Here is a 24,237-nt window from a genome sequence, read left to right on the forward strand (position 1 = left end):
ACATAGCAGAACTTGTCACATCTTCTATGCTACTGCATGAATAAAACGTACATTTCGCCTCCAATCAGCAAAAGTATTAGGGTGGGTAGATGAAAGCAGCAGATTTGACAAATCACTGAGCAAATTCGGACTGAATATAAATTCTACAGCAGATATTTCACTGCTACTCAACTTCACAGTAGACTGCCTGTATTTCTATCTGTACTTCTAAGATCTGAGCTGTAAATGAGTTTTTTAAACCAATTCAGGTACACTGTACACACTGGATTTGGGACATCAGACATCACCTCCATCTTACAAAAACTATTCAAAGCTAATTCAAAGTCTTAAATATTTATGAAAAATTATCAAGGCAATTAAGAGTTCAGTCCACAATTTCTTAGTATCAAGCTTGTGAATTACACTATTTTGTAGCCTTTAGAATTAAGCAGCAAAATGACTGAAGTACATGCACACATGCATCCAATAGAAAAGAAACTACCTTCCTGAAATTACTTCTGGTGCAGCATAGTTAGGGGAGCCACAGCTTGTTCTTAAAAATTCTCCATCTGACATCATATTTGATAGACCTGAAAGTATATAAGAGTAACTACTAAAGATTCACAGAACAAAGTGATTTCATACTGCATATACCACCTAGAAAAAAATCACTAGTAATTCAAATTAGAAAGTTAACGAATTTATCTCAATAAGGAGGCAAAATTGTTTGGAATGATTGAAATTTTTATATGAGAATGACACACGATCCTGCATTTAGTTTACCAGAAACTTGAGTAACATAAATCCATTATTGCACACAACCTAGGAATGTTCAAAAACATATTAATTCCAAGACAAAAACTAATCCATTCTGGATTACACAAGCATGATAGAGAACAAAGCTGCTCTAAAGGAGAGAGCAACATAGTAATATAGGATTTTGATCATTAACAAGAAAGTGTCTTAAAAACCATATTCACTTCTAAATGCAAAAGTGGAAGATGCTACCACAGAATTTCCTAAAATTCTTTAAGAGGTTATACAGAATAAGGAAACTGAGCAGTACACACAGCCTTGCCACAATTTAGACACTAACACTGCTTCAACTGTTTTCTGAAACACTGCAGTTTAAAAATCAAGCTATACTAAATACTGTTAGTGATTAAAGTGTACTTTAGAACTAAGCCATCCTCGTTCACCAGCCTCTGGCATACCCTATGATCACTAAAGAATTACCACTTCTAGAATAGCTGTGTAAAATATCTTCTAGTTTCCTCAGTGAGGGCTGCATAATCAAAATCACTACAGGCCAGAGAACTCAGACAGAAATTATGCCCTTTTACTGGGGGGGGGAAGAATATGAAAGAACACAGCTTATCTAGTTTTCATACTTGCACCCACGTACTTGAACACCATACTTTTAAATTATACTTAGAATACTCAGCATTACCTAGCATCTTTCAGGGACCTCCAAGTGTTTTACAAGGGCAAGTATTTTCTACTACACCTACAAGACTATGAATACCTTACTATGCTTATGTGGTCAGGTTTCCCAATTCAGACAGTTCCAAGAACTAGCTACCAGTCCTCACAGCATCTGTGTTAAACAGCTAGTATAAACAATTAAGCTTTCTGATTAGTTAGGCAGCTATATAGCTAAAAGCACAGGAGTTTGCAAAACTGTTCTTATTTTACCTTTTATGCTTTAATTACATTTTAAAATCACATCTTTAGAGTTTTCAAAGTGAATTTAGAGCAGTTTCTTAGAAGTAGTGTATTTTACTAGAGCAATGTGGTTCTTAAATATGATGACCTTTCCCTGCACTGTACTTACAAGAGAGCTAAGCATCTGCATTTAACAGATAAAGAGACAGTAAGAGTCAGTTTTGAAGTGGCAAGGTGGGGAACTAAGTCTGTTTAGCATTATCAGAGAAAATATTAAGCAAGATGAAACAAGACAGTTCACAATTGCATCCAGTCACAGAAAACACCTGATTTAAAGAGAAAGCTTTAAAGGAAAATAAATTCTACACACATGCAAGAACGCCATTTTGGATTACATTCAGATTTTCTTGTATTATGTCTTACCATCAGGATATTCAAGTATACACTTTTTATTATTTCCCATATATCCTGGGGTAATCCATGTTATTTTATTCCACATCTACCTGTGCCCAAAACTTGTTACTGTGTCTTTAAGAACCAGCAGTGCAGCTGGGAACAATCTCGAGGTCGGAGGGGGGGGGAGGAGGGGTGTGTTTTGAGGGAGCTTTTAAAGTCTGTTGGAACAAGCAGCTGGCTCCCTTTTTGCCGCATGGTTTTTGCTTTGCTGGTTGTTTGGTCTTTGCTTAAGGGGAGTTTTATTCCTTTGTGGGTTCTCTTTTCATTTTGTTGTTTCTTGTCTCAGAGACACTGCAGTTAATGGTTTTGAGCTGCCTTAGAGTGAATTCCGCAGCTGCCTGTCTGCAGCCAGGGCATCGCACCGACAGTAGCAGAGCGACCCCCGCTCTGCTCCAAGTCGCCGGTGGCTCGTCAGCAGCGCCCAGCCAAGGAGAGAAAACTGTGGAAGTGAAGGCTTTAGCAAAAGCTGTCACGAAAGACAGAAAGGCGGGAGCTCTGCTTCAAAGGTGGTTGTTTTGCGTTTGCAACTGTAGCCACTCGTAAAGACTGCATTTCGCAATTCGAAACTGTTTCGAAGTGAACTTTGCAAACTCTGCCAGCAGCGAGAAAAGCGAGCGAGGTCCTGGGGTTGGGCCAGGATCTAAATTAACAGGATCTAAATAACACCAGAAATGTGATCAGATATAAAATAGCAATGCTTACCAAAATCAGCTATCTTGGCATTCATGTGTGCATCAAGCAGCACATTTTCAGGCTTCAGATCTCTATGTACTACCATATGTCTGTGACAGTAATCCACACCAGAAAGGATTTGCTGGAACAGACGTCTACTTTCCTTCTCATCAAGCTAAGACAAACAAAGGTTTTAAACAATTTTGAGACAGTGGAAGGATAACTTGATTTTCCTCTATATGAATTGAAGGAAACTTTCCCATGACAAAAAGTTATCATTTATAGTTTTGATACTTTATACAGCAGATGTTATATACCCAGTAATTAGAAATATTAGCACCCAAACATTAACTCTGTCTAATTAGAATATCAATGAACTTTGATATTTAAGCATGGTATAAGATTAAAGTTGACGAAAGCTGACAACAGTATATAAGTGATAAATTTTGGATGCTGCTTATGCTCCTATTAACAGCTAGCCCTAAACAGCAGACTTAATTGGGTATTTCCTATAAACACACCCTAATCCATGTCAAAGTTTGCTCAGTCTAACAACTAACTAAAAGTATTCTGGCTATCTAGATGGTTTTTCAAAGTGACTTTAGGACTTTCACAGAAACCAATCTATTAGTAGAAGAGGGTAATAAGGGCACAACAGTAGCTTTTCAATAATAGTTTATACTAAAGAAAGTTTTCAGCTACTCCACCTGGGTAACATATCCATCCGTTTGTACACAGTAATTGTAAATTAACATATCAGTATAATTTATTCTTCAGTAGAGTGGAAAAATGCTACAAAGTCATACATAAAAATCTGAAACGTTAATATATAACCATTTTTATTTTCAAAGCAAGATGTAGTCATAAGGTATATTTTAATTGCTAACCGCAAAATTAATGCTGAATACATAAGAAACAAACCTTCATTTAACAGGAAGGTTGCAAAAGCAATAACAGAATGCAAGTCATTGATTTGTGGAGTTGGACTACTTCTTACCCTTCCATTTTTACAGATATAATCAAACAGTTCTCCTCCTGAAACATATTCCATCACCATGAAAATGTCAGTTGGTGTACTGATGACCTGGTACCTGATAAGAATAAGTATCTGTTAGTCTATGCACTCAGTAAAAGCAGCTAGTTACACTTAGTTAAAAACAAAGTTGTACAAAGAGTCAGATAAAAGCATACTTAAAAAAATTAACAGCCCATTTACAGCTACTGGAATGATAATATTTTTCAGAAGCTATTTCCTCTCCTTTCACTATGTGACACCATCATTGCCAAGACTACCAGGGAATTTGTATTTCCCACAAGGAAGATCAGTCTTTGTACTTTCAGAGGACTATTCTCAGTCCAAATGTTTTCTGTGAAGCCATATACAGTGCCGTCTCACAGACATTTTAGTGCAATGAGGAAGAGATTCAAGAGGACTTTGCTAGTGTCTCAAAAAGCACACACCCTTCAACTTTAACAGGCAAAAAACCCTTGCCTTGTCATAGATAAAGTATACTTCAAGACTTGAAAAAATATCCATGATGATTGAGAGCAATTATCTTTTACAAAGAGACCAAAATTTGTCATTAGTATTTAAGAGTATTAACACCTTGGTTATTATATGTTTATCACTATACTTTAAAGTTAGCTTTGATGTTTTGAAAAAACTAGTTTATGGTCAAATTCCCCACTTAGGAGATTGATATGTTTTCTACATATTCTTACCTAAAGGTTGTTTAATTTTTTTTTCCTCCTTACAGCAGTCAGAAATGACCAATTTTTAACATAGCAAGAAAATGCACACTGATAAACCTTCAGTCAAAAAATTCAGATACTATATTGAGAAGGCAGGAGGTAGCAATTGGATGAAAATGAATGTTTCAAGGTACTACACTTAAGCATACAAATATCTCAATTGTAAAAAATAATTGAATTCACACATACACTACAGAACTGAAATGTTCTTCCAAATGCTGATTCTAAGACAAGGGGGAAAAACAGACATGCTCCAGTGAACAGAGAAGTTTTTCTTGACAGCAATGAGTTCAGACTATTCAGGTGAATGTATGTGTGCACATATATATGGGTGTATGTATCTATTTTAACAGCTTAGCATTGTAGTGCAACATTCCAATAATCTGAATACTATTCTGAAGGAGTTATCTTCAAACTTACCTAACATCTTATAGTCCAAGATGTTTTACCTTTACTAATTTTCTCTCAAATACCTTGGTTGAAAGTATGTCATGTACTTGAATATTCTGAACTCATCACTAAGACTCTACAGAAATAACATTGTAATCCTTTTAATCCAAAAGCTACAGTGCAACCTCATTTCTAACACCCCTACTGTTAATGACCTTTTCCATAGTTGTGAAATTACCGAGCTCTATGCTTCAGGCAAACATGAGCAAGTTTATATTTTAGATCTTCACAGTCATTTTCCATCCTCTGGATAGTGAGATAGTGAACAATGTTGGGAGATAAATCTCTTAGCATCACTGAAAAGAATGAGCCATTCTGCACCTCACATTTTCAGCCTCTTGGAAGATTCAATCATGCTTCTCTATAGTCAGTTCATTTTTCTAGTTATGGAAAAGGATGTTGTGAAATAGTTACATACCTATAAGTAAGGTTATCAAACCACACAGCACAGATGACCAGAATGCACAAAGAGGCAATTTACATAGGAAAGCAAGATGCATTGTATTGCTAGAGGTCAAAAACCACAAAAGGAGATGCTCCAAAGGTTTTTATTGAAAGCATGGTAGGAAAAAAAATACCTTAGTGAGGCAGCTTTGCAACTGTATATATTGGTAAAATATTGTATGAAAAATTTTAATAAAGCATGATGTTCCAAATTAGACATTGTCTAGTTTGCAATATTCACCTGAAATAATTTGATTACCTTTATGCCAAATATCTTGAGCTGCTACCTAGCAATTCCCTAATACAGCTAATAGCACAAGCAGCACAATCCAAAGTCACCAGCAAGTCTATCTACACAACAGTATCAATTATAGCTCAAATGCTATTTACATTCAGGCTAATAACACTTCTGTTTTCAAAATGCAGGATGACCAACTGAAAAGCTACGGACCCATCAATTTTTCTATCATCTCCTTCCGTCTTTTCTTTCAACATGCAGAAGAGAAAATTCTCCCCATAATTCCCCAAGAAAGAAATTGCAACCTGAAACCTGTTAAGATGACTTAAAAGTTCGACAGCACCAGAAGTACACATTCCTGTTCCAGCCCAAATATCTCAATTGGCACACTGACACTTCTTATTTTGTTTTAGCTACAGGTATGTACTTTGGACTCATTCATGAATTCTAATTTGCAGCACTAGCAGCTCTGCAGCCAAACTAATCAGCTCAATAGTCTTCTGAAAACTGACCCACTGAAGAAGTCAGTGTGATCTGACACAATCCAATTTAGCTCCAGTATAAGCGCTGTTGCCAAATGAGTGTGTAGGGATGGCATATATCAGTGAAAGCATGATCTTAAGAAAAGACTCTGCCAATAAAGAAAACCTAAACTCCAACACCACAATTAACAGTGAAAGTCACCCACATTCTAAATTTGCCCTGCTAGATGTACAGGTTGACTTTATAGGAAAAGTAAAAAAGTCAATAGTATTTATAATTTATTTCCTCAGACCAGATACAAGGTGTCTACTCCAGGACATAATTGTACTCCAAACTCTGTTGATGAGCTACTGATAAACAAATGCAAACAGGCACACTGTAAATATCACATTTATTTAGTTAAGCGGTAACAGCTATATTGAAGAACTCTGAAATATGAGATCACATTTAACAGACTGCACATCTTTCAGAAAAACCTTGTAGAGTACCATCTACATAGGAAAAAACAGGGCACTGACCAACACAACCCTAAAAAAATATTTCGAGTAAAGAAAACACAACAAATTTACTATAGAAGTACCCTTTACAATCTTGTTCTGAACTCAGTTTCTAAGCAGAAACAAAGCTCAAACATAACCAGAAAAAAGAAAACAGAAGCAGCAGCTAAGAAACTGAGATGGATGTTACTATAAGCATCCATCATGCCACTACCTTCTATATACCTGCCCAAAGAATTTGTAAGTTAAAACTAATGGAAGCCCTCTGCCCTGCAGAATAATCAGTTTTGTGAAAATGCTTTACAAAGTACACCAAAAATGGTTACATAGTTGAAAACTGGTTATTTTCCTAAAAATACACCACTAATAGTATTGCCCTTTAAACATGTTTCAGACCAGCGAGAGCAAGGGACTACTGTTTAAATAGATGTGATTATAGCAAGCAAAACTTACAGCTTAATTATATGAGGATGTCTGAAGAGTTTGAGGTTCTGGATCTCCCTGCGGATTTTTCCTACAACATCAAGGCTGCGAATCTTCTGTCGATTTAGGATCTTCACTGCAACTTTATGCCCAGTTAATTCATGTTTACCAACTGCAAGAAACAAGGCCAAGAAATATCACAGTTAAGATGTAAGCATTCCACATTATCCCATTACCTTTGGGGAGGTTGAAAACCAGATGGCACGTCGGTTCTTCTGCCCTACTCCATTTTCTCCCACAATTCTATCATTAGAAGATGAACTGGATATGTAGGAACAAACCTTAAACCTAATGCTCAGAAGTCTTGCAGCATGACTATGTTTTTGCACTACTGTAAACAAAGCATTTTGCATCCCAAAACACTGCCATTCTTTCTAATTAGGGAGACCATTTTCTTTCCCTGTACAAGTCACTCCATGCTTTTGGCTCACTTGGCAACCTGCTCAGACACGCTCTTTTACTTTATCTGCAAGGATGCTCTTACAAAGGACATCACTGCTATCCTTTCCTCAAGAAGCCCGTTTTAGCAATTACTCTGAATTACTGCTAAAAGTATCTAATCAGTTTACTTAATAATTATTTATCTGTCTTTGGAGCAGTCTGATCCTATATAAGCTCCACATTCTGTGCAGCAAACACCAGGGCTTTATTATATAAAATAAGTGACAAAAGTTATATGAAATGCACAAAATGAAATCCAAGAGTAAGTATGAGAAGCAATGCAAACATGCAACCTCTTACATTCCTCAGTTTCTTTCCTACTTCTAAGAGAGTTTCATTTTTCTTTCAGCAGGGGAACTTGAAAATGTAAAACATTTCCTAGACAGGTAATCCTCTTAAATTCCTTAATTTTGCAGGTGCTATTGAAAGTTGGTACAATAGAGTTGCTAAGAATATTTTTCTTAAACCCAACATTGTATCACAGATAAACCACAAAAGGTAAGTATCTCTTCCACTAGAAGGCTTCACTATCTGCATTATTTTCTGCATGCAGTGACTTAACACTACTAATATTATAACTACATCACTTTCATCCACTACCCTGAGTCCTACCATCTGAAGACAAGCCAGATTCCAGAGACACACACCTACATGGTTCATCCTTGTCCACTTGAATGGACATTGGTAACAGACCTCTGCTGAACACAAAAGTAATTACAAAGATTACAAAAGTAATCTTCACTTTGCTGCATAATGTAATAGCAAATACAAGTTTTTCCATGTGCATTTAATAAAGACAAAAATATTTGTATTTTTTCTACTGTAAAGCACCTTTGCAGCTTTGCAGCTTTGTTATTATTTGTATGCTATCACATTAGAACTAAACTGTTAATCCCAAGGAGAAAGCATACTGAAATGCTACTGGGCTTTTAAGTTAAGCCTTTATCCACATGCCATAACAACTTATTTATTGTATGATGAAGCAGTTCAAAGTATCTGGCATCAGCAAAACAGCAGACATTAACTGGTAACACACTGCTGATTACTTTTGAATTTGGCATAAAGACAGAACTGAAAGCAAGACCTCAGATAACATCATGTAGAAAAGAAGCCAGTGTTATATTTATGAAAGCTATTTTGTATTACAATGTCCTGGGGTGACTCTATGATACTGTATTCCCTATCGTCGGGCTGTGCCTTTGAGCTGGGTCCGAGAGAAAAGGGGGGGGAAGCCAAGTGCATTCTTCAGCACGGTTTGTGTTCAAGGACACACACACTCCCCTGCGTTCTCACCACTGCAGAGCCGAGGGAGCACCTTCCTGCTTTTAGCCAGCTCTCGGCTCCGTTTCTAAGGAGAGAGACAGAGAGTTAAAATTCTTTGCTTTTTAGCTAGCCTGCTAGCTGAGGCAAGGAAGTTTTCCTGGGACTGTTCAGCTCTGCTCCGGTCTGGAACACCATCACTGGAAGGTCCCATACCGCGGCCTGGAGGGGCCCATGCTGCACCCCAGATCCAGAGAGAGCAGAGCCACACCACCAACAGAAAGGACTCTGAATCTACCAGGTCTTCTCCACAGCGAGAGGTTTTATTATTTAACATTATTCATTCTCTCATGCCTGCATGCACTTTGCTTGTTAAATTAACAGCTTTTTTTTCACTTTCCTCCAAGAAATTTCTTTCCAAACCTCTGGGGGAGGGGATCCCGAAACCTGCCTTCCATTAGAGGACGTTTCCTCCTAATTTGTCTCAAACAGAGAAAAATAATTTTGGTGCCCAATGCGGGGCCGGAGAAAGTGAAAAAAACTGTACTAATTACAATTTGGTTTTAATTACTTTGTATTGGGGTAAAGTAGTCACCATGTTGGTTGAGTTCATACTGTCTCTCTGGTTTCAGGTACTAATGTCTTTCTGGTCCCCAGGCCTGTTTGCCTACCCACAGATAGTGCCAATTTTGTCCCTGGCATGTAACTTTTACCAAGCAGGGGCACGAATCCAGATTTCTATTTTGCTGTGCTTGGTCATAATAATTTATAAAATGTTAACAGAGGTACTGGGAGTTGTTCAAAATGTGTATGGTCTGTTGTTTCTCCATCCTAGTTGCCATCCTAGTCTCAGTAGCCTGTTTTGGGGGTTTATTAGTAATTGGACCCAGTTTATTAGAGGAGGAGGAGGGGATGGGGTTTCCCAGCCTTTCATCTCCTTCTTCCCCTTTAAATCTGGTATGTCACCTTTTGAGAATGTTCAGTTTCCCCTGGATGTCAGAGACCACCTTCCTGGTGTTTAATCTCATAGGTTGACTCTATACGGTTTGCAGCTTCTCTAGAATCAGGGCTGAGATGTTCAGAGGGGCTGATGAGACACCTGACCCAGGCATGGAAAATCCTGAGTGGTGTGGGGAATGGGAGGATATGGGCCAAACCCTGAAGGAATTCTCTGACCCAATAGCTTGGAATTTCCCCCCTGAACAAATTCAGAACCTGTTGTAACCGCTGGACTCTGTCTAGCAGGCTGCTGCGGCCTGAAAGCTCAGCAAGGGTTTCCTAGGGCCATGCGATTAATCGCATCCCAGAGTCCATTTCAGACAGCCCTGCGATCTGGCTCCGGCAGCTAGCAGCATTACAACGCAGTGGATGGCAAAGGAGGTAGAAAAGGGTCTCTCATGAGGGTTTGAGATGGCTTTAATCACATCTTGTCCCCGCCATGTTCAGAGGTAGAGAGACAGCGTGGTTTGAGTGCGGGGTGGTTTTGTCAGGGGCCCAGGGGTGGTCCCTGGGCGGGGTTGGGGTACAGAAGCAAATAGGGAGAAACCGAGGGAGTGGCCAAGGCTAGGGAGGGAACAAGAGGAACATACAGAATCACGGGGTTAACAGGCCACCACAAGAACCCAGCTGAGGTGGGGAAATATCTGAAAGAGAAGTGCAATAACAACTCTAATGAGAAAAAGCTCATTGCAATATGCTGGGCCTTGGCATATGCTTATTGCACACTGCTAGGCACTGTAGGGCAGCAGATAAAGGCAGAGGGGCAGGAAGATAAATCAACAGACATTCCAGTCACTCAGGCTGGAGCCAAACCAGACAGCAAGCCTAAGCCATTGACAGTTGCTCCTGTCACAAGAAGAAAACACAAAACCAAAACCGACCGCCCAGTGAAAGATGATGATGATGATGTAGGGGAAGGACCCTCAAAGCCACCAACTGACTCAGAACCAGAAATCATTATTGAGTCCATGTCCATGAAGGACCTTTGTGGCCTAAGAAAGGATTTCACTCGATGGTCTGATGAATCTATATTAAGTTGGATGGTCCATATTTGGGACACTGCAGGTGATACTACAATTCTAGACGGTACTGAAGCGAGGCATTTGAGATCCCTGTCACATGATCTGGCTATTGACCAAGAGATGGTAAGGGGATGTGACCCTCTCAGTCTCTGGATACAGCTCTTGAGAAGTGTGGAGGAAAGATCACAGAATCACAGAATAATGAGGTTGGAAGAGACCTCTAAAATCATCGAGTCCAACCCATGCCCTAACACTTCAACTAGACTATGGCACCAAGTGCCATGTCCAGTCTTTTTTTAAACACATCCAGAGATGGTGATTCTACCACCTCCCTGGGCAGACCATTGTGGATACAAAAATGCTGCTAGCAAGGATTTTCTTGCTATTTTCTAAGTCCATGAGAGACTTTTCTCTCTCACAGAAGAGGTAGCAGAGTTATGTAAACAACCAAACACCTGCAGCTTTGAAAAGTCTTGTTTATAGTACAGTAGAAAAATATTTTGACAATGGATGTTTTAGGATTTTAGCCAATCACCCCCAAGGGGTGGCTGATCCTTGTCCAATTAGACTATGAAGAAAAAAGTCTACAAAAGAGTTTGTAAAATAATTAAATAAATCAATCTTGCTGCACAATTCCTGCCTGCTGGATCTTCTCTCCTCCCCCTCCCTACGGCTGCGGGACACGGTGATATACCCTAGGGCTTAGGGCTGCGGTAATAGACCATTCGAGTACTTTATTATTCTTTCCGTGAAAAACGTTTTCCTAATATCCAACCTATACCTTCTTGACACAGCTTGAGACAGCGTCCTCTTGTTCTATCAGTTGCTGCCTGGAGAAAGAGACCAACCCCCACCTGTCTATGACCTCCTTTCAGGAAGTTGTAGAGAGCGATAAGGTCACCTCTAAGTCTCCTTTTCTCTAGGCTAAACAACCCTAGTTCCCTCAATCGTTCCTCATAGGGCTTGTGTTCCAAGCCCCTCACCAACCTTGTTGCCCTCCTCTGGACACACTCAAGCATCTCAACGTCCTTCCTAAACTGAGGGGCCCAGAACTGGACACAGTACTCAAGATGTGGCCTCACCAGTGCTGAGTACAGGGGAAGAATGACCTCCCTGTTCCTGCTGGCCACACAGTTCCTAATGCAGGCCAGGATGCCATTGGCCTTCTTGGCCATCAAGGCACGCTGCTGGCTCATATTCAGTCGGCTGTCTACCAGCACCCCCAGGTCCCTTTCCACCTGGACACTGTCCAGCCATACTGTCCCCAGTTTGTAACGTTGTAGGGGATTTTTGTGGCCAAAATGCAGAACTCGGCACTTAGACTTATTAAACTTCAGATGCCAGTGCCGAGATGATCTCTATATGCAGCAAACCCTCTGGAAGGCCATAGAACAAGGGATTCAACGCTTGAGAGAACTGGCAGTGGTAGAGATTGTCTTCAAAGATGACCCAACAATTAGGAGTCCAAACAGGGTAAGATGTACACCAGTGATGTGGCTAAAACTCGTACGACTTGGGCCACAAGAATACGCTTCTGCTTTAGCAATAATGAAGCAGGATGAGGGGGATGAGACCGTGCGTGATATGGCAAAGAAGCTCCAAGCATATGCAGATGCTGTGCATGGCCCATCACATGCAAGAATCTCAGCTGTGGAAACACGTCTGAAAAAAATGGAAGATAGGATGGAGGAGAATCACCAGGAACTCAAGAAGGAGATTAAAGAGAACCTTCTCCAAATCTCATCAGTACAGACCACAGGTGCTGTTACCAGATGCAGCCATCCCCCAGCTAGAGACAGAAGGTACATCCCACAAAGTGAGATGTGGAAATTCCTGTGTGATTGTGGGGAAAACATGAGGAGGTGGGATGGAAAACCCACCTCTGCTCTGGCGCAATGAGTATGTGAACTGAAGGAGAGCAAGAGTCAGAAAGGAAGTTCCACCAGAAAGGAAGCAGCTCCAGTTGCCTGTAGCCAAACTGCCAGGTATGATGGAAGAGAAGAAGACATGTCTGATCCCCGTGAAGGAACCTCTAAGATGCAGGCCCAGGGAAAGAAGGATAACCAGGCATAGAGGGGCCCTGCCTCTAGCCAGGTAGAGGCCAGGGAAAACCATGTTTTTTGGACTGTGTGGATTCATTGGCCTGGTACATCAGAACCACAAAAATATGATGCCTTGGTTGACACTGGTGCGCAGTGTACAATAATTCCATCGCAGCATGTGGGGGTAGAATCTGTTTCTATTTCTGGTGTAACAGGTGGATCACAAGATTTGACCTTGGTGGAAGCTGAGGTGACCCTGACTGGAAAGGAGTGGAAGAAACATCTCATTATGACTGGTCCAGAGGCACCGTGCATTTTGGGCATAGACTTCCTCCAGAATGGGTATTTCAGAGACCCCAAGGGACTCAAGTGGGCTTTTGGAATAGCTGCTGTGGAGACAGAGGGCATTAAGCAATTGAACACTTTCCCTGGACTATCAGAGAACCCATCTGTATTCGGCCTTCTGAAGGGGGAAAAACAAAGAGTACCAATTGCCACCTTGACAGTACACCACTGGCAGTACCAAAAACTCGAGATGCTGTGATTCCCATCCACAAGATGATCCGCGAGCTGGAGAGCCAAGGGGTGATCAGCAAAACCCACTCACCCTTCAAGAGTCCCACCTGGCCTGTGCGCAAATCGGAAGGACAATGGAGATTGACTGTGGACTATCGTGCCTTGAATGAAGTGACTCCACCATTGAGCACTGCAGTGCTGGACATGCTGGAGCTCCAGGACGAGCTGGAGTCCAAAGCAGCGAAGTGGTATGGCACTATGCACATTGCTAATGCAATTTTCTCCATTCCTCTGGCAGCAGAGTGCAGGCCTCAGTTTGCCTTCACCTGGAGGGGTGTGCAGTACACCTGGAATCAGCTGCCCCATGGGTGGAAGCATAGTCCCACCATTTGCCATGGAGTGATCCAGACTGCACTAGAAAAAGGTGAGGCTCCAGAACATCTGCAGTACATTGATGACATCATTGTGTGGGGGAACACCACAACAGAAATATTTGAGAAAGGAGAGAAAATCATCCAAATTCTCCTGGAAGCTGGTTTTGCCATCAAGAAGAGCAAAGTCAAGGGACCTACTCAAGAGATCCAGTTCCAGGGAGTGAAATGGCAAGACAGACCATGTCAGATTCCCACCAAGGTCATCAACAAGATCACAGCAATGTCTCCACCAACCAACAAGAAGGAGATGCAAGCTTTCCTAGGTGCCATAGGCTTTTGGAGGATGCATATTCCTGAGTACAGCCAGATCGTGAGCCCTCTCTACCTTGTTACCCAAAGGAAGAACGATTTCCATTGGGGCCCTGAAAAGCAACAAGCCTTTGCCCAGATCAAGGAGGAAATCGCTCACGCCGTAGCCGTTGGCCCAAGTCAGGACAGGACCAGAAGTGAAGAATGTGCTCTACTCTGCAGCTGGGAGCCATGGTCTGTCCTGGAGCCTTTGGCAGAAGGTGTCTGGTGAGACTCGAGGCTGACCACTGGGATTTTGGAGTCAAAGCTACAGATAGTCCAAAGGCAACTACACCCCAACAGAGAAGGAAATCTTGGCAACCTATGAAGGAGTCCAAGCCACCTCAGAGGTAATAGGCACTGAAGCACAACTCTTCCTGGCACCCCGACTACTGGTGCTGGGGTGGATGTTCAAAGCAAAAGTTCCCTCTAACCACCACGCCACCGATGCTACATGGAGAAAATGGATTGCTCTCATCACACAGCGCGCCCGTATCGGGAAACTGAATCGCCCTGGGATTTTGGAAATAATCACAAATTGGCCTGAAGGTGAAAACTTTGGTCTCACTGACGAAGAGGAGCAAGAACAAGTGACACGTGCTGAAGAACCTCCACCATACAACCAACTGCCATCAGAAGAAACATGCTACACTCTTTTCACTGACAGTTCCCATCGCATCATAGGGATGAAAAAGTGGAAAGCAGCCGTATGGAGCCCCACATGACGGGTTGCAGAAGCTACTGAAGGAGAAGGTGGATGAAGCCAACTCGCTGAACTCAAAGCCGTTCAGCTCACCCTGAACATTGCTGAGAGAAGTGGCCAAAGCTCTTCCTCTACACTGATTCATGGATGGTAGCCAATGCTCTATGGGGTTGCCTGGAAAAGTGGAAAAAGGCTAATTGGCAACATAGGGGAAAACCAATCTGGGCTGCTGAAGAGTGGAAAGGCAACGCTGCCTGGGTAGAAAAGCTACCTGTGAAGGTCCGCCATGTAGATGCCCATGTCCCCAAGAGTAGGGCTAATGAGGAACACCAAAACAACAAGCAGGTAGATCGGGCTGCAAAGATAGAAGTGTTACAGATAGATTTAGACTGGCAACACAAGTGAGAGTTGTTCCTAGCTCGATGGGCCCTTGATGCCTCAGGCCATCAAGGCAGAGATGCCATTTATAGGTAGGCACGAGATCGAGGGGTGGATCTAACCATGGATAGTATCTCCCAGGTTATCCATGATTGTGAGGCGTGCTGCGATCAAGCAGGCCAAGAGGGTGAAGCCCCTGTGGTACGGTGGGCGATGGTCCAAATATAAGTATGGGGAGGCCTGGCAGATTGATTATATCACACTGCCTCAAACATGCCAAGGCAAGCACTATGTGCTCACAATGGTAGAAGCCACCACTGGATGGCTGGAGACCTACCCTGTCCCTCACGCTACAGCCCGTAACACCATCTTGGGTCTCGAAAAGCAAATCCTTTGGAGGCATGGTACCCCTGAGAGAATGGAGTCTGACAATGGGACTCATTTCAAGAACAGCCTTATTAACACCTGGGCTAGGGAACATGGCTCTGTGTGGGTGTACCATATCCCTTACCATGCACCAGCTGCAGGCAAAGTGGAGCGGTGCAATGGAATGTTGAAAACCACCTTGAAGGCACTAGGTGGGGGAACTTTCAAAAATTGGGAACAGCATCTAGCAAAGGCCACCTGGTTAGTTAACACCTGAGGTTCCAATCTGAACCCCTGCATACAGTAGACAGAGACAAGCTCCCAGTAGTACATGTCAGAGGTCTGTTAGGAAAGACTGTTTGGGTTAATTCTGCCTTGAATACAGACAAACCCATCCGTGGGGTTGTCTTTGCTCAGGGACCTGGTTGCACATAGTGGGTAATGCACAGAGATGGAACAACATGTTATGTACCGCAGGGAGATTTGATGTTGGGTAAGAACCACATGTAATGTTGGAATGCCTATATATCACTGCTTGCTGAATGTCACTGTCACTATTTGTACATAGCTGTATATATGTATATACATATGTATAAATGTGTGTGTGTAGAGTTAGGATATATTATTTTGGGCATTAAGCCGATGATATGGGATAAGGGGGGGAATGTCTTGGGGTGACTTTATGATCCTGTATCCCTTACTGCCTGCTTATTGGCCAGACATGAATCCTGTAGCTTTAAGCTGGGTCCAGGAGAGGGGAGGGAGAAGTGGAGTAAATTCTTCAGCATGGTTTGTGTTCAAGGATGGACACACACTCCCCCGCATTCTCACCGCTGCAGAGTGTAGAGGGATTCCTCGTGGAACAAGGGCATATGATACCCCTGGAAAGATTGGACAACCCAGGGTTGCTGAGGAAAAACCCCTGAACTGGACCCTGGCTGCAGGCAGGCCTGGAAAGCACCTGGCTGCAGGCAGCCCTGAAAGTCCTTGGCAAAGCAATACACTGGTCGGCTCCCCCGCTGATTAGAGGTCGTCTAGAGGGACTGGGCGTGAATCTTTGCAAAAGTAGATATAAGCTTGTATAGGTAAACAATAAAGCGGAGAACAATGTTCAAATTGTATCGGTGCATGTGTCGTTACTCTGGCTAGCTCTCCAGCACTTGGGCCCTCCCAAAAGCAGAGCCAAGGGAGCATCTTCCTGCTTTTAGCCAGCTCTCAGCTCTGTTTCTCAGGAGAGAGACGGAGCGTTAAAATTCTTTGCTTTTTAGCTAGCCTGCTAGCTGAGGCAAGGAAGTTTTCCTGGGACTGTGGCTTTTTCTTCTTTTACTCCTGGGACTGTTCAGCTTTGCTCCGGTCCAGAATACCATCACCAGGAGGCCCCACACCATGGCCCGGAGGGGCCCACGCCACACCCCAGCTCTGGAGAGAGCAGAGCCACACCTACAGAAAGGACTCTGGATCTACTAGGTTTTCTCCACAACGAGAAGGTTTATTAGCTAACATTATTCATTTTTTTTTTTTCCTCTCATGCCTGCGTGCACCCTGCTTGTTAAATAAACAGCTTTTTTTCACTTTCCTCCAAGGAATTTCTTTCCGAACCTGTGGGGGAGGGGCTGCTGAAACCTGCCTTCCATTAGAGGAGATGTTCATTTCAGACATTTCCTCCCAATTTGTCTCAAACCAAGACTTGACAAGTTACCTAAGAAGGCTCACCAATAAGAAGCAATCAAAATATATTTATATTAGTCACCCTAAGCCTCAATGAGCTATCAGTCCTTCAAAAGAATCACTGCAAAAAGTTCCCTTTACAGACCTAAGATTTCCTTCTATTTCTTTATTCTTTGATAATGCCAATTGCCTTCATGCTTCACCATGGCTATGCATAACATGAAGATTTCCAAGACAGTCTCAAAGCAGCAATGACTCGTTTGAACTGTTCAAGTGCAGGAGCAACAGTGTCTAAACTTAGTTCACCTGACCTTCAACTGGAGAAGAAAACAGATCACAAGGCCATTCAGAGTAAATACAATATTCTTATGAAATGCAGGTACTAGTCATGAAGGCTATAGAAAAAATGCTGAACAAGCATATGCTGTGTTTAATGAGGCATTTCTGTCATATGCCAAATAGCCAACTCAACCTCAGAGGAAGGTAGCCAGAAATATGAGCTAAATGTTTTCATAAATATAAAAAAAAAGAGTCAATGCTGTGCAAAGGCATATTGCTGCACAATATTAGATAGCAAACTGATCTTCATTATCCATTCTCAGATCTCTTATCACTGCCTTAATCAGGAAGACCAATTGTTCCGGTTTGGCCAAATTTAGAAATATATCCTCTGAGAGAAGGCACAACCACACCTCCCCCACCAGGTTCGGGAAAAATAAATTTTTCTCGAAGGAAGGTGAAGGAGATAAAACTATTTATTTAACAAACACATGGGAAAAGGAAAATAATGCTAAATAATAAAATCTCTCACTGTGGAGGAAAAACCTGTGAAAGTGTTAGAGTCCTCCCTTTGGTCTCCTTGGAGCTGGGGCTTGGCCCAGGGCCAGGCCCTCTGCGCTCAGTGCAAAGTCCTCCTGATGTGTTCTGATATTGAAGCAGTTCAGCAGAAAAGGGAGAAAATCTGAAATTCCAGGGAAGGGAAAAAAAAAATTCAACTCTCAGTCTCTCTCTGGAGAAAAAGAAACTGAACCATTGGCCAAAAGCTGACTGGAAAACAGCAAGACAGGTGCCTCCTCCCTCCCCGGCCGCAGCTGGAAAAAAAAACCGCTATCTCTGTGTGACCTTGAACAAGCTGCAAACTGCTTTGAAAATGTTTTGCTCAGTTTTTTCCTTCCCCCTCTCAGGCTCAGTTTCGAGGCACAGAAAGGCACAAAATTAATTTCTGGGCATAGGGCAGCGATATGGGATACACATCATAAAGTCATCCCAAGACATTCCACCCCTTATCCCATATCGTTGGCTCAATGTCCGAACTAATATATTCTAACTCTACACACACACATCAATACATACATATATATATACACAGCTATGTACAAACAGTGACACTCAGCAAGCAGTGGTACACAGGCATTTCACATTACAGATGGTTTTCACACAACAATCAGATCTCCCTGTCGTACACAACGTGTTGTTCCATCTTTCTGCATTACCCACCATGTGCAACCAGGTCCCTGAGCAAAGACAACCCCACGGATGGGTTTGTCTGTATTCGAGGCAGAATTTATCCACACAGTCTTTCCTAACAGACCTCTGAAATGCACTACTGGGACCTTATCTCCATCTACTGTATGCAGGGATTCAGATTGGGCTGGACCAGCTCTATTGGTGGAACCTCCGGTGTTAACTAACCAGGTGGCCTTTGCTAGATGCTGCTCCCAGTTTTTGAAAGTTCCCCCACCTAGTGCCTTCAAGGTGGTTTTCAACAATCCATTGCACCATTCCGCTTTGCCTGCAGCTGGTGCATGGTAAGGGATATGGTACACCCACTCAATGCCATGTTCTCTAGCCCAGGTATTAATAAGGCTATTCTTAAAATGAGTCCCATTGTCAGATTCAATTCTCTCAGGGGTGCCATGCCTCCAAAGGACTTGCTTTTCAAGGCCCAGAATGGTATTATGGGCAGTAGTGTGAGGGACAGGGTAGGTCTCCAGCCATCCAGTGGTGGCTTCTACCATTGTGAGCACATAGTGCTTGCCTTGGCATGTTTGAGGCAGTGTGATATAATCAATCTGCCAGGCCTCCCCATACTTATATTTGGACCATCGCCCACCATACCACAGGGGCTTCACCCTCTTGGCCTGCTTGATCGCAGCACGCCTCACAATCATGGATAACCTGGGAGATACTGTCCATGGTTAGATCCACCCCTCGGTCTCGTGCCCACCTATAGGTGGCATCTCTGCCTTGATGGCCTGAGGCATCAAGGGCCCATCGAGCTAGGAACAACTCTCACTTGTGTTGCCAGTCTAAATCTATCTGTAACACTTCTATCTTTGCAGCCCGATCTACCTGCTTGTTGTTTTGGTGTTCCTCATTAGCCCTACTCTTGGGGACATGGGCATCTACATGACGGACTTTCACAACCAGCTTTCTTACTTGGGCAGCGATGTCTTTCCACTCCTCAGCAGCCCAGATTGGTTTTCCCCTATGCCGCCAATTAGCTTTTTCCACTTTTCTAGCCATCCCCATAGAGCATTGGCTACCATCCATGAATCAGTGTAGAGGTAAAGCTTTGGCCACTTCTCTCTTTCAGCAATGTCCAGGGCTAGTTGAACGGCTTTGAGTTCAGCGAGTTGGCTTGATCCACCTTCTCCTTCAGTAGCTTCTGCAACCCGTCATGTGGGACTCCATACAGCTGCTTTCCACTTTCGTTTCATCCCTACGATGCGACAAGAACCATCAGTGAAAAGAGCGTACCATGTTTCTTCTGATGGCAGTTGGTTGTATGGCAGAGGTTCTTCAGCACATGTCACTTGTTCTTACTCCTCTTCATCAGTGAGACCAAAGTTTTCACCTTCAGGCCAGTTTGTGATTATTTCCAAAATCCCAGGGCGATTCAGTTTCCCGATACGGGCGTGCTGTGTGATGAGAGCAATCCATTTGCTCCATGTAGCATTGGTGGCACGGTGGGTAGAGGGAACCTTTGCTTTGAACATCCACTCCAGCACCAGTAGTCGGGGTGCCAGGAAGAGTTGTGCTTCAGTGCCGATTACCTCTGAGGCGGCTTGAATTCCTTCATAGGCTGCCAAGATTTCCTTCTCTGTTGGGGTGTAGTTGGCTTCAGACCCTCTGTAGCTTCGACTCCAAAATCCCAGTGGTCGACCTCGAGTCTCACCAGACACCTTCTGCCAAAGGTTCCAGGACAGACCATGGCTCCCAGCTGCAGAGTAGGGCACATTCTTCACTTCAGGTCCTGTCCTGACTGGTCCAAGGGCTACGGTGTGAGCGATTTCCTCCTTGATCTGGGCAAAGGCTTTTTGCTGTTCAGGGCCCCAATGGAAATCGTTCTTCTTGCGGGTAACCAGGTAAAGAGGACTCACGATCTGGCTGTACTCAGGAATATGCATCCTCCAAAAGCCTATGGCACCTAGGAAAGCTTGCATCTCCTTGTTGGTTGGTGGAGACATTGCTGTGATCTCATTGACAACCTCAGTGGGAATCTGACGTCGTCCATCCTGCAATTTCACTCCCAGGAACTGGATCTCCTGAGCAGGTCCTTTGACCTTGCTCTTCGATGGCGAAACCAGCTTCCAGGAGAATTTGGATGATTTTCTCTCCTTTCTCAAACACTTCTGTTGCGGTGTTCCCACACACAATGATGTCATCAATGTACTGCAAATGTTCTGGAGCCTCACCCTTTTCCAGTGCAGTCTGGATCAGTCCATGGCAGATGGTGGGACCGTGCTCCCACCCCTAGGGCAGTCGGTTCCAGGTGTACTGCACATCCCTCCAGGTGAAGGCAAACTGAGGCCTGCACTCTGCTGCCAGAGGAATGGAGAAGAATGCATTGGCAGTGTCAATAGTGGCATACCACTTCACTGCTCTCTTGGGGTGACTTTGTGATGTGTATCCCATATCGCTGCCCTATGCCCAGAAATTAATTTTGTGCCTTTCTATGCCTTTAAACTGAGCCTGAGAGGGGGGAGGAAACCCTAAGCAAAACTTCTTCAAAGCAGTTTGCAGCTTGTTCAAGGTCACATAGAGATAGGGACTTTTTATTTCAGCTGCAGCAGGGGAGGGAGGAAGCACCCGGCTGGCTGCGCCCAGAACAGTTGTTTTTTTTTGGTCAGGGGTTCAGCTGCTTTTTCTCTGGAGAGAGACTGAGAGTTTGTAGCGGGGGGGGTCCCGGGAGCAGGGGAATCCAGCCAGAGTCACGATACGAACACCGATACGATTTGACCATCGTGCTCCAGTTTTATTATTCAGTTACACCAAGTTATACTTTTTTCCAAAGTTCACGCCCCTTTCCCATGAGAAAGCCTCTAAGCAGCAGGGGAGCTGACCAGTGTATACCTTTTCCCAAGGCTGTTCAAGGCTGCAGGCTAGCAGGTGCCTTGCAAGCCTGTTTTCAGCCTGAGGCCCCGTCAGGGGTACTTCTGCAACAGCCCTGGGATGCCCAAGCCCTCCTGGGGTATCCTATATTCCACAAGGAATCCCTCTACACATCCCCCGTTTTCTTTTTGGGCAACCCAGGTCTGGTCGATGATTTTTCGCAGCCCTGCTTTAAGGCAAAAAAATACACCCAAGTATTATTAAACCTAATATAACTACAAATAGCAATCGGCAGCCTTCTACTACCAAGGTACACAGCCATCTGGTGATACCCAGACCCTTAAGCCAATCTCCAATAGGGTCGTCTGTCTCCTGAAAGATGTGTAGGCCCCTCTGGAGGTCAGAGAGGTGCTTGTGAATTGGGACAGAGTGGTCAGAAAGATTCATACAGCACATACTCTGGAACTCTGCAGCCGTGGCCGTGAGCTAGTAGTAGAAAATCAATGGCTGCTCGATTTTGTAATATTGTATGTCTAACACTAGTAACATCTACACTTAGCTCGTCCAGCATCTGTGAAGTTATGTTTAACTTATCCCTCTCCCAGAAAGCAAGTTTATGCAAAATAGCGTGAGCCTTGGCTGCTGAAACACCAGGTAAAAACATAGATGCTAGCCAAATTGACTGCCTTCACTTGATCTAAATGGGCGGACAGCTGATTGAAAATGTCCGCTAATGCTCCTGTCTCAAGACAGTCAAAAAACAATTTCTCACTCTACCTCTGTGTCTGGTGCTGTACCCAAGAATTTATGCAACTCTCCTTCTTGGTTTTGCCTTTGGAGAGGCTTCCCCGACATCCACCACAAGTCACTAGCAACCACCCAGGGCAGCTGTTACATTTGCCCTAGAGTCTCACTATTTCTCCTGCTACGGAGAGTGGTGGATCTGGCAAGTCCTCAGCTCCTTCACTCAGCCACGTCTGCAGCCTCTCCCAAGGCTCCTCGGGACGGAGGTCTCAGAGTCCCAGCTGTTGAAGTAGTGGCGTCACTTTCTTCAGGAGCTGATGCTGACTGTGCTTTCTTGTTTCGGGGTCCTGTAGCATGGCACCACTTTGCTGGACACAGCTCTGGGCAGTGATGCAGCGATGACTTGTCCCTGTTGTTGCAGGACATTCCGCAGCATTGCAGTCCACGTTCGTTCCCAGAGCAGGAACTGTGAAGGGGTTAATAACAACTGTACGATGCTGATGTAGTAATTTGAACACAGGACATCTGCTGTAAAGATAGACTGCAAAATGCTTTGTGTAGATAAGTCAGCAAGCTTTTTGATTACTTTTTGCATTATTTGTTGGTACTTCTCCTTCTTTTGGGGCTGCTTCCGGGCCGCCCCGGCCGGCTTTGGCTTTGCAGGAGACAAAACCGCAGAAGCCGCGCTGCTGCCGGACGTCTCGCTGTTCGGTGGGGGGGGGTTACTCTCTGCCGCTTTTGGCTGGGTTTTAGGACCTCTCCGTTGCTCTGCCGCTTTCGGCAGGACACCAGGACTGCCTGTGTCTCCTTGGCCTGCCTGTGTCTCCTTGGCCTGCCTGTGCCCCGCCCCCTGGGTCTGGCGGCTCAGCTTCCGCGTTCGCAGCCATTTCTCCCTCAGATGTTGGAGGGGTAACTTCCTGCCCTGCTGAATTCAGCAACTCCCGCAGTGAGCAGACGGGTGCTGCTGTGCCTTTAATCGGTCTTTTCGCAGCCAGCCCGAAGAACCGTGCTACCCTGGACTCTGCTCTGGTCTCTGGCCGCCGCTCCATAAGACCCCCGTCTGTTCCTTTCCCAGAGCTGCTACACTCTAAAGCCTCTATGGCAGCCGCAGCCACTGTTCTGTGTTCATCTCTGCGAGAGTGCCAGTTACTGCCCTCCAGGTTAAGCCGAGGGCTTTAGCTTCTTTAGCTTCCTTTCCACCCTCAATCGTGGACAGCCACAATTTATATCCAACTTCCCCCCACGCTTCGGTTGAGAACAAATGCGAAGTGTAACTCAATAATCCATGTTCCCGGGCCCACGTAACGAGGGCATTCAGATCTCGGTCTTTTACGATCTCGCCTCTCATAGAGAGAATATTAGCTAGGAGTCGAGGTCCTGCCTCGTAGTCCATAGCTTCTGTGCTGCGGGTATTCGCTCGGCCGCGCAAAGATACAGTCTCTGGCCACTCAGCTTTGAGGTTTAGCCCCCGGCTTTACTCGGCTTTGGGACTTATCCTCCGGCTTTCTATTCTGCTTTGAGACCGGGCCCCCGGCTTTACGCAGCTTTGGGGCCACCCGCTCTGGTTCCCCTGGTTCCGCCGCACCGATACGATGAAATCCGGAGTCTTACCGCATTGAAGCGAACCTGCCTGAAGCAAAACTCACCCGGGTCCCTGCCGTTCAGGCGCCACGTGTAGCGGGGGGGGGGGGGGGGTCCCGGGAGCAGGGGAATCCAGCCAGAGTCACGATACGAACACCGATACGATTTGAACATCGTGCTCCAGTTTTATTATTCAGTTACACCAAGTTATACTTTTTTTCCAAAGTTCACGCCCCTTTCCCATGAGAAAGCCTCTAAGCAGCGGGGGAGCTGACCAGTGTATACCTTTTCCCAAGGCTGTTCAAGGCTGCCAGCTAACAGATGCCTTGCAAGCCTGTTTT

The 24,237-nt window shown here is 44.2% G+C and overlaps 1 protein-coding gene across 1 annotated transcript in view; it reads right to left on the bottom strand.

The window, feature by feature from the left end:
- Nucleotides 1–24,237, bottom strand: part of LOC116437428 (5'-AMP-activated protein kinase catalytic subunit alpha-1-like) — a 49,397-nt gene that overhangs the window by 12,294 nt on the left and 12,866 nt on the right. The window contains exons 2-5 of the mRNA XM_032095081.1: nucleotides 7,090–7,231; nucleotides 3,770–3,863; nucleotides 2,803–2,947; nucleotides 482–569 (exon numbers count right to left, since the gene is read on the bottom strand). Of these exons, the coding sequence (XP_031950972.1) occupies nucleotides 482–569; nucleotides 2,803–2,947; nucleotides 3,770–3,863; nucleotides 7,090–7,231 (469 nt within the window). The remainder of the gene's footprint in view (nucleotides 1–481; nucleotides 570–2,802; nucleotides 2,948–3,769; nucleotides 3,864–7,089; nucleotides 7,232–24,237) is intronic.

The sequence above is a fragment of the Corvus moneduloides genome, chromosome W, assembly GCF_009650955.1.
Source record: "Corvus moneduloides isolate bCorMon1 chromosome W, bCorMon1.pri, whole genome shotgun sequence".
NCBI lineage: Eukaryota > Metazoa > Chordata > Aves > Passeriformes > Corvidae > Corvus > Corvus moneduloides.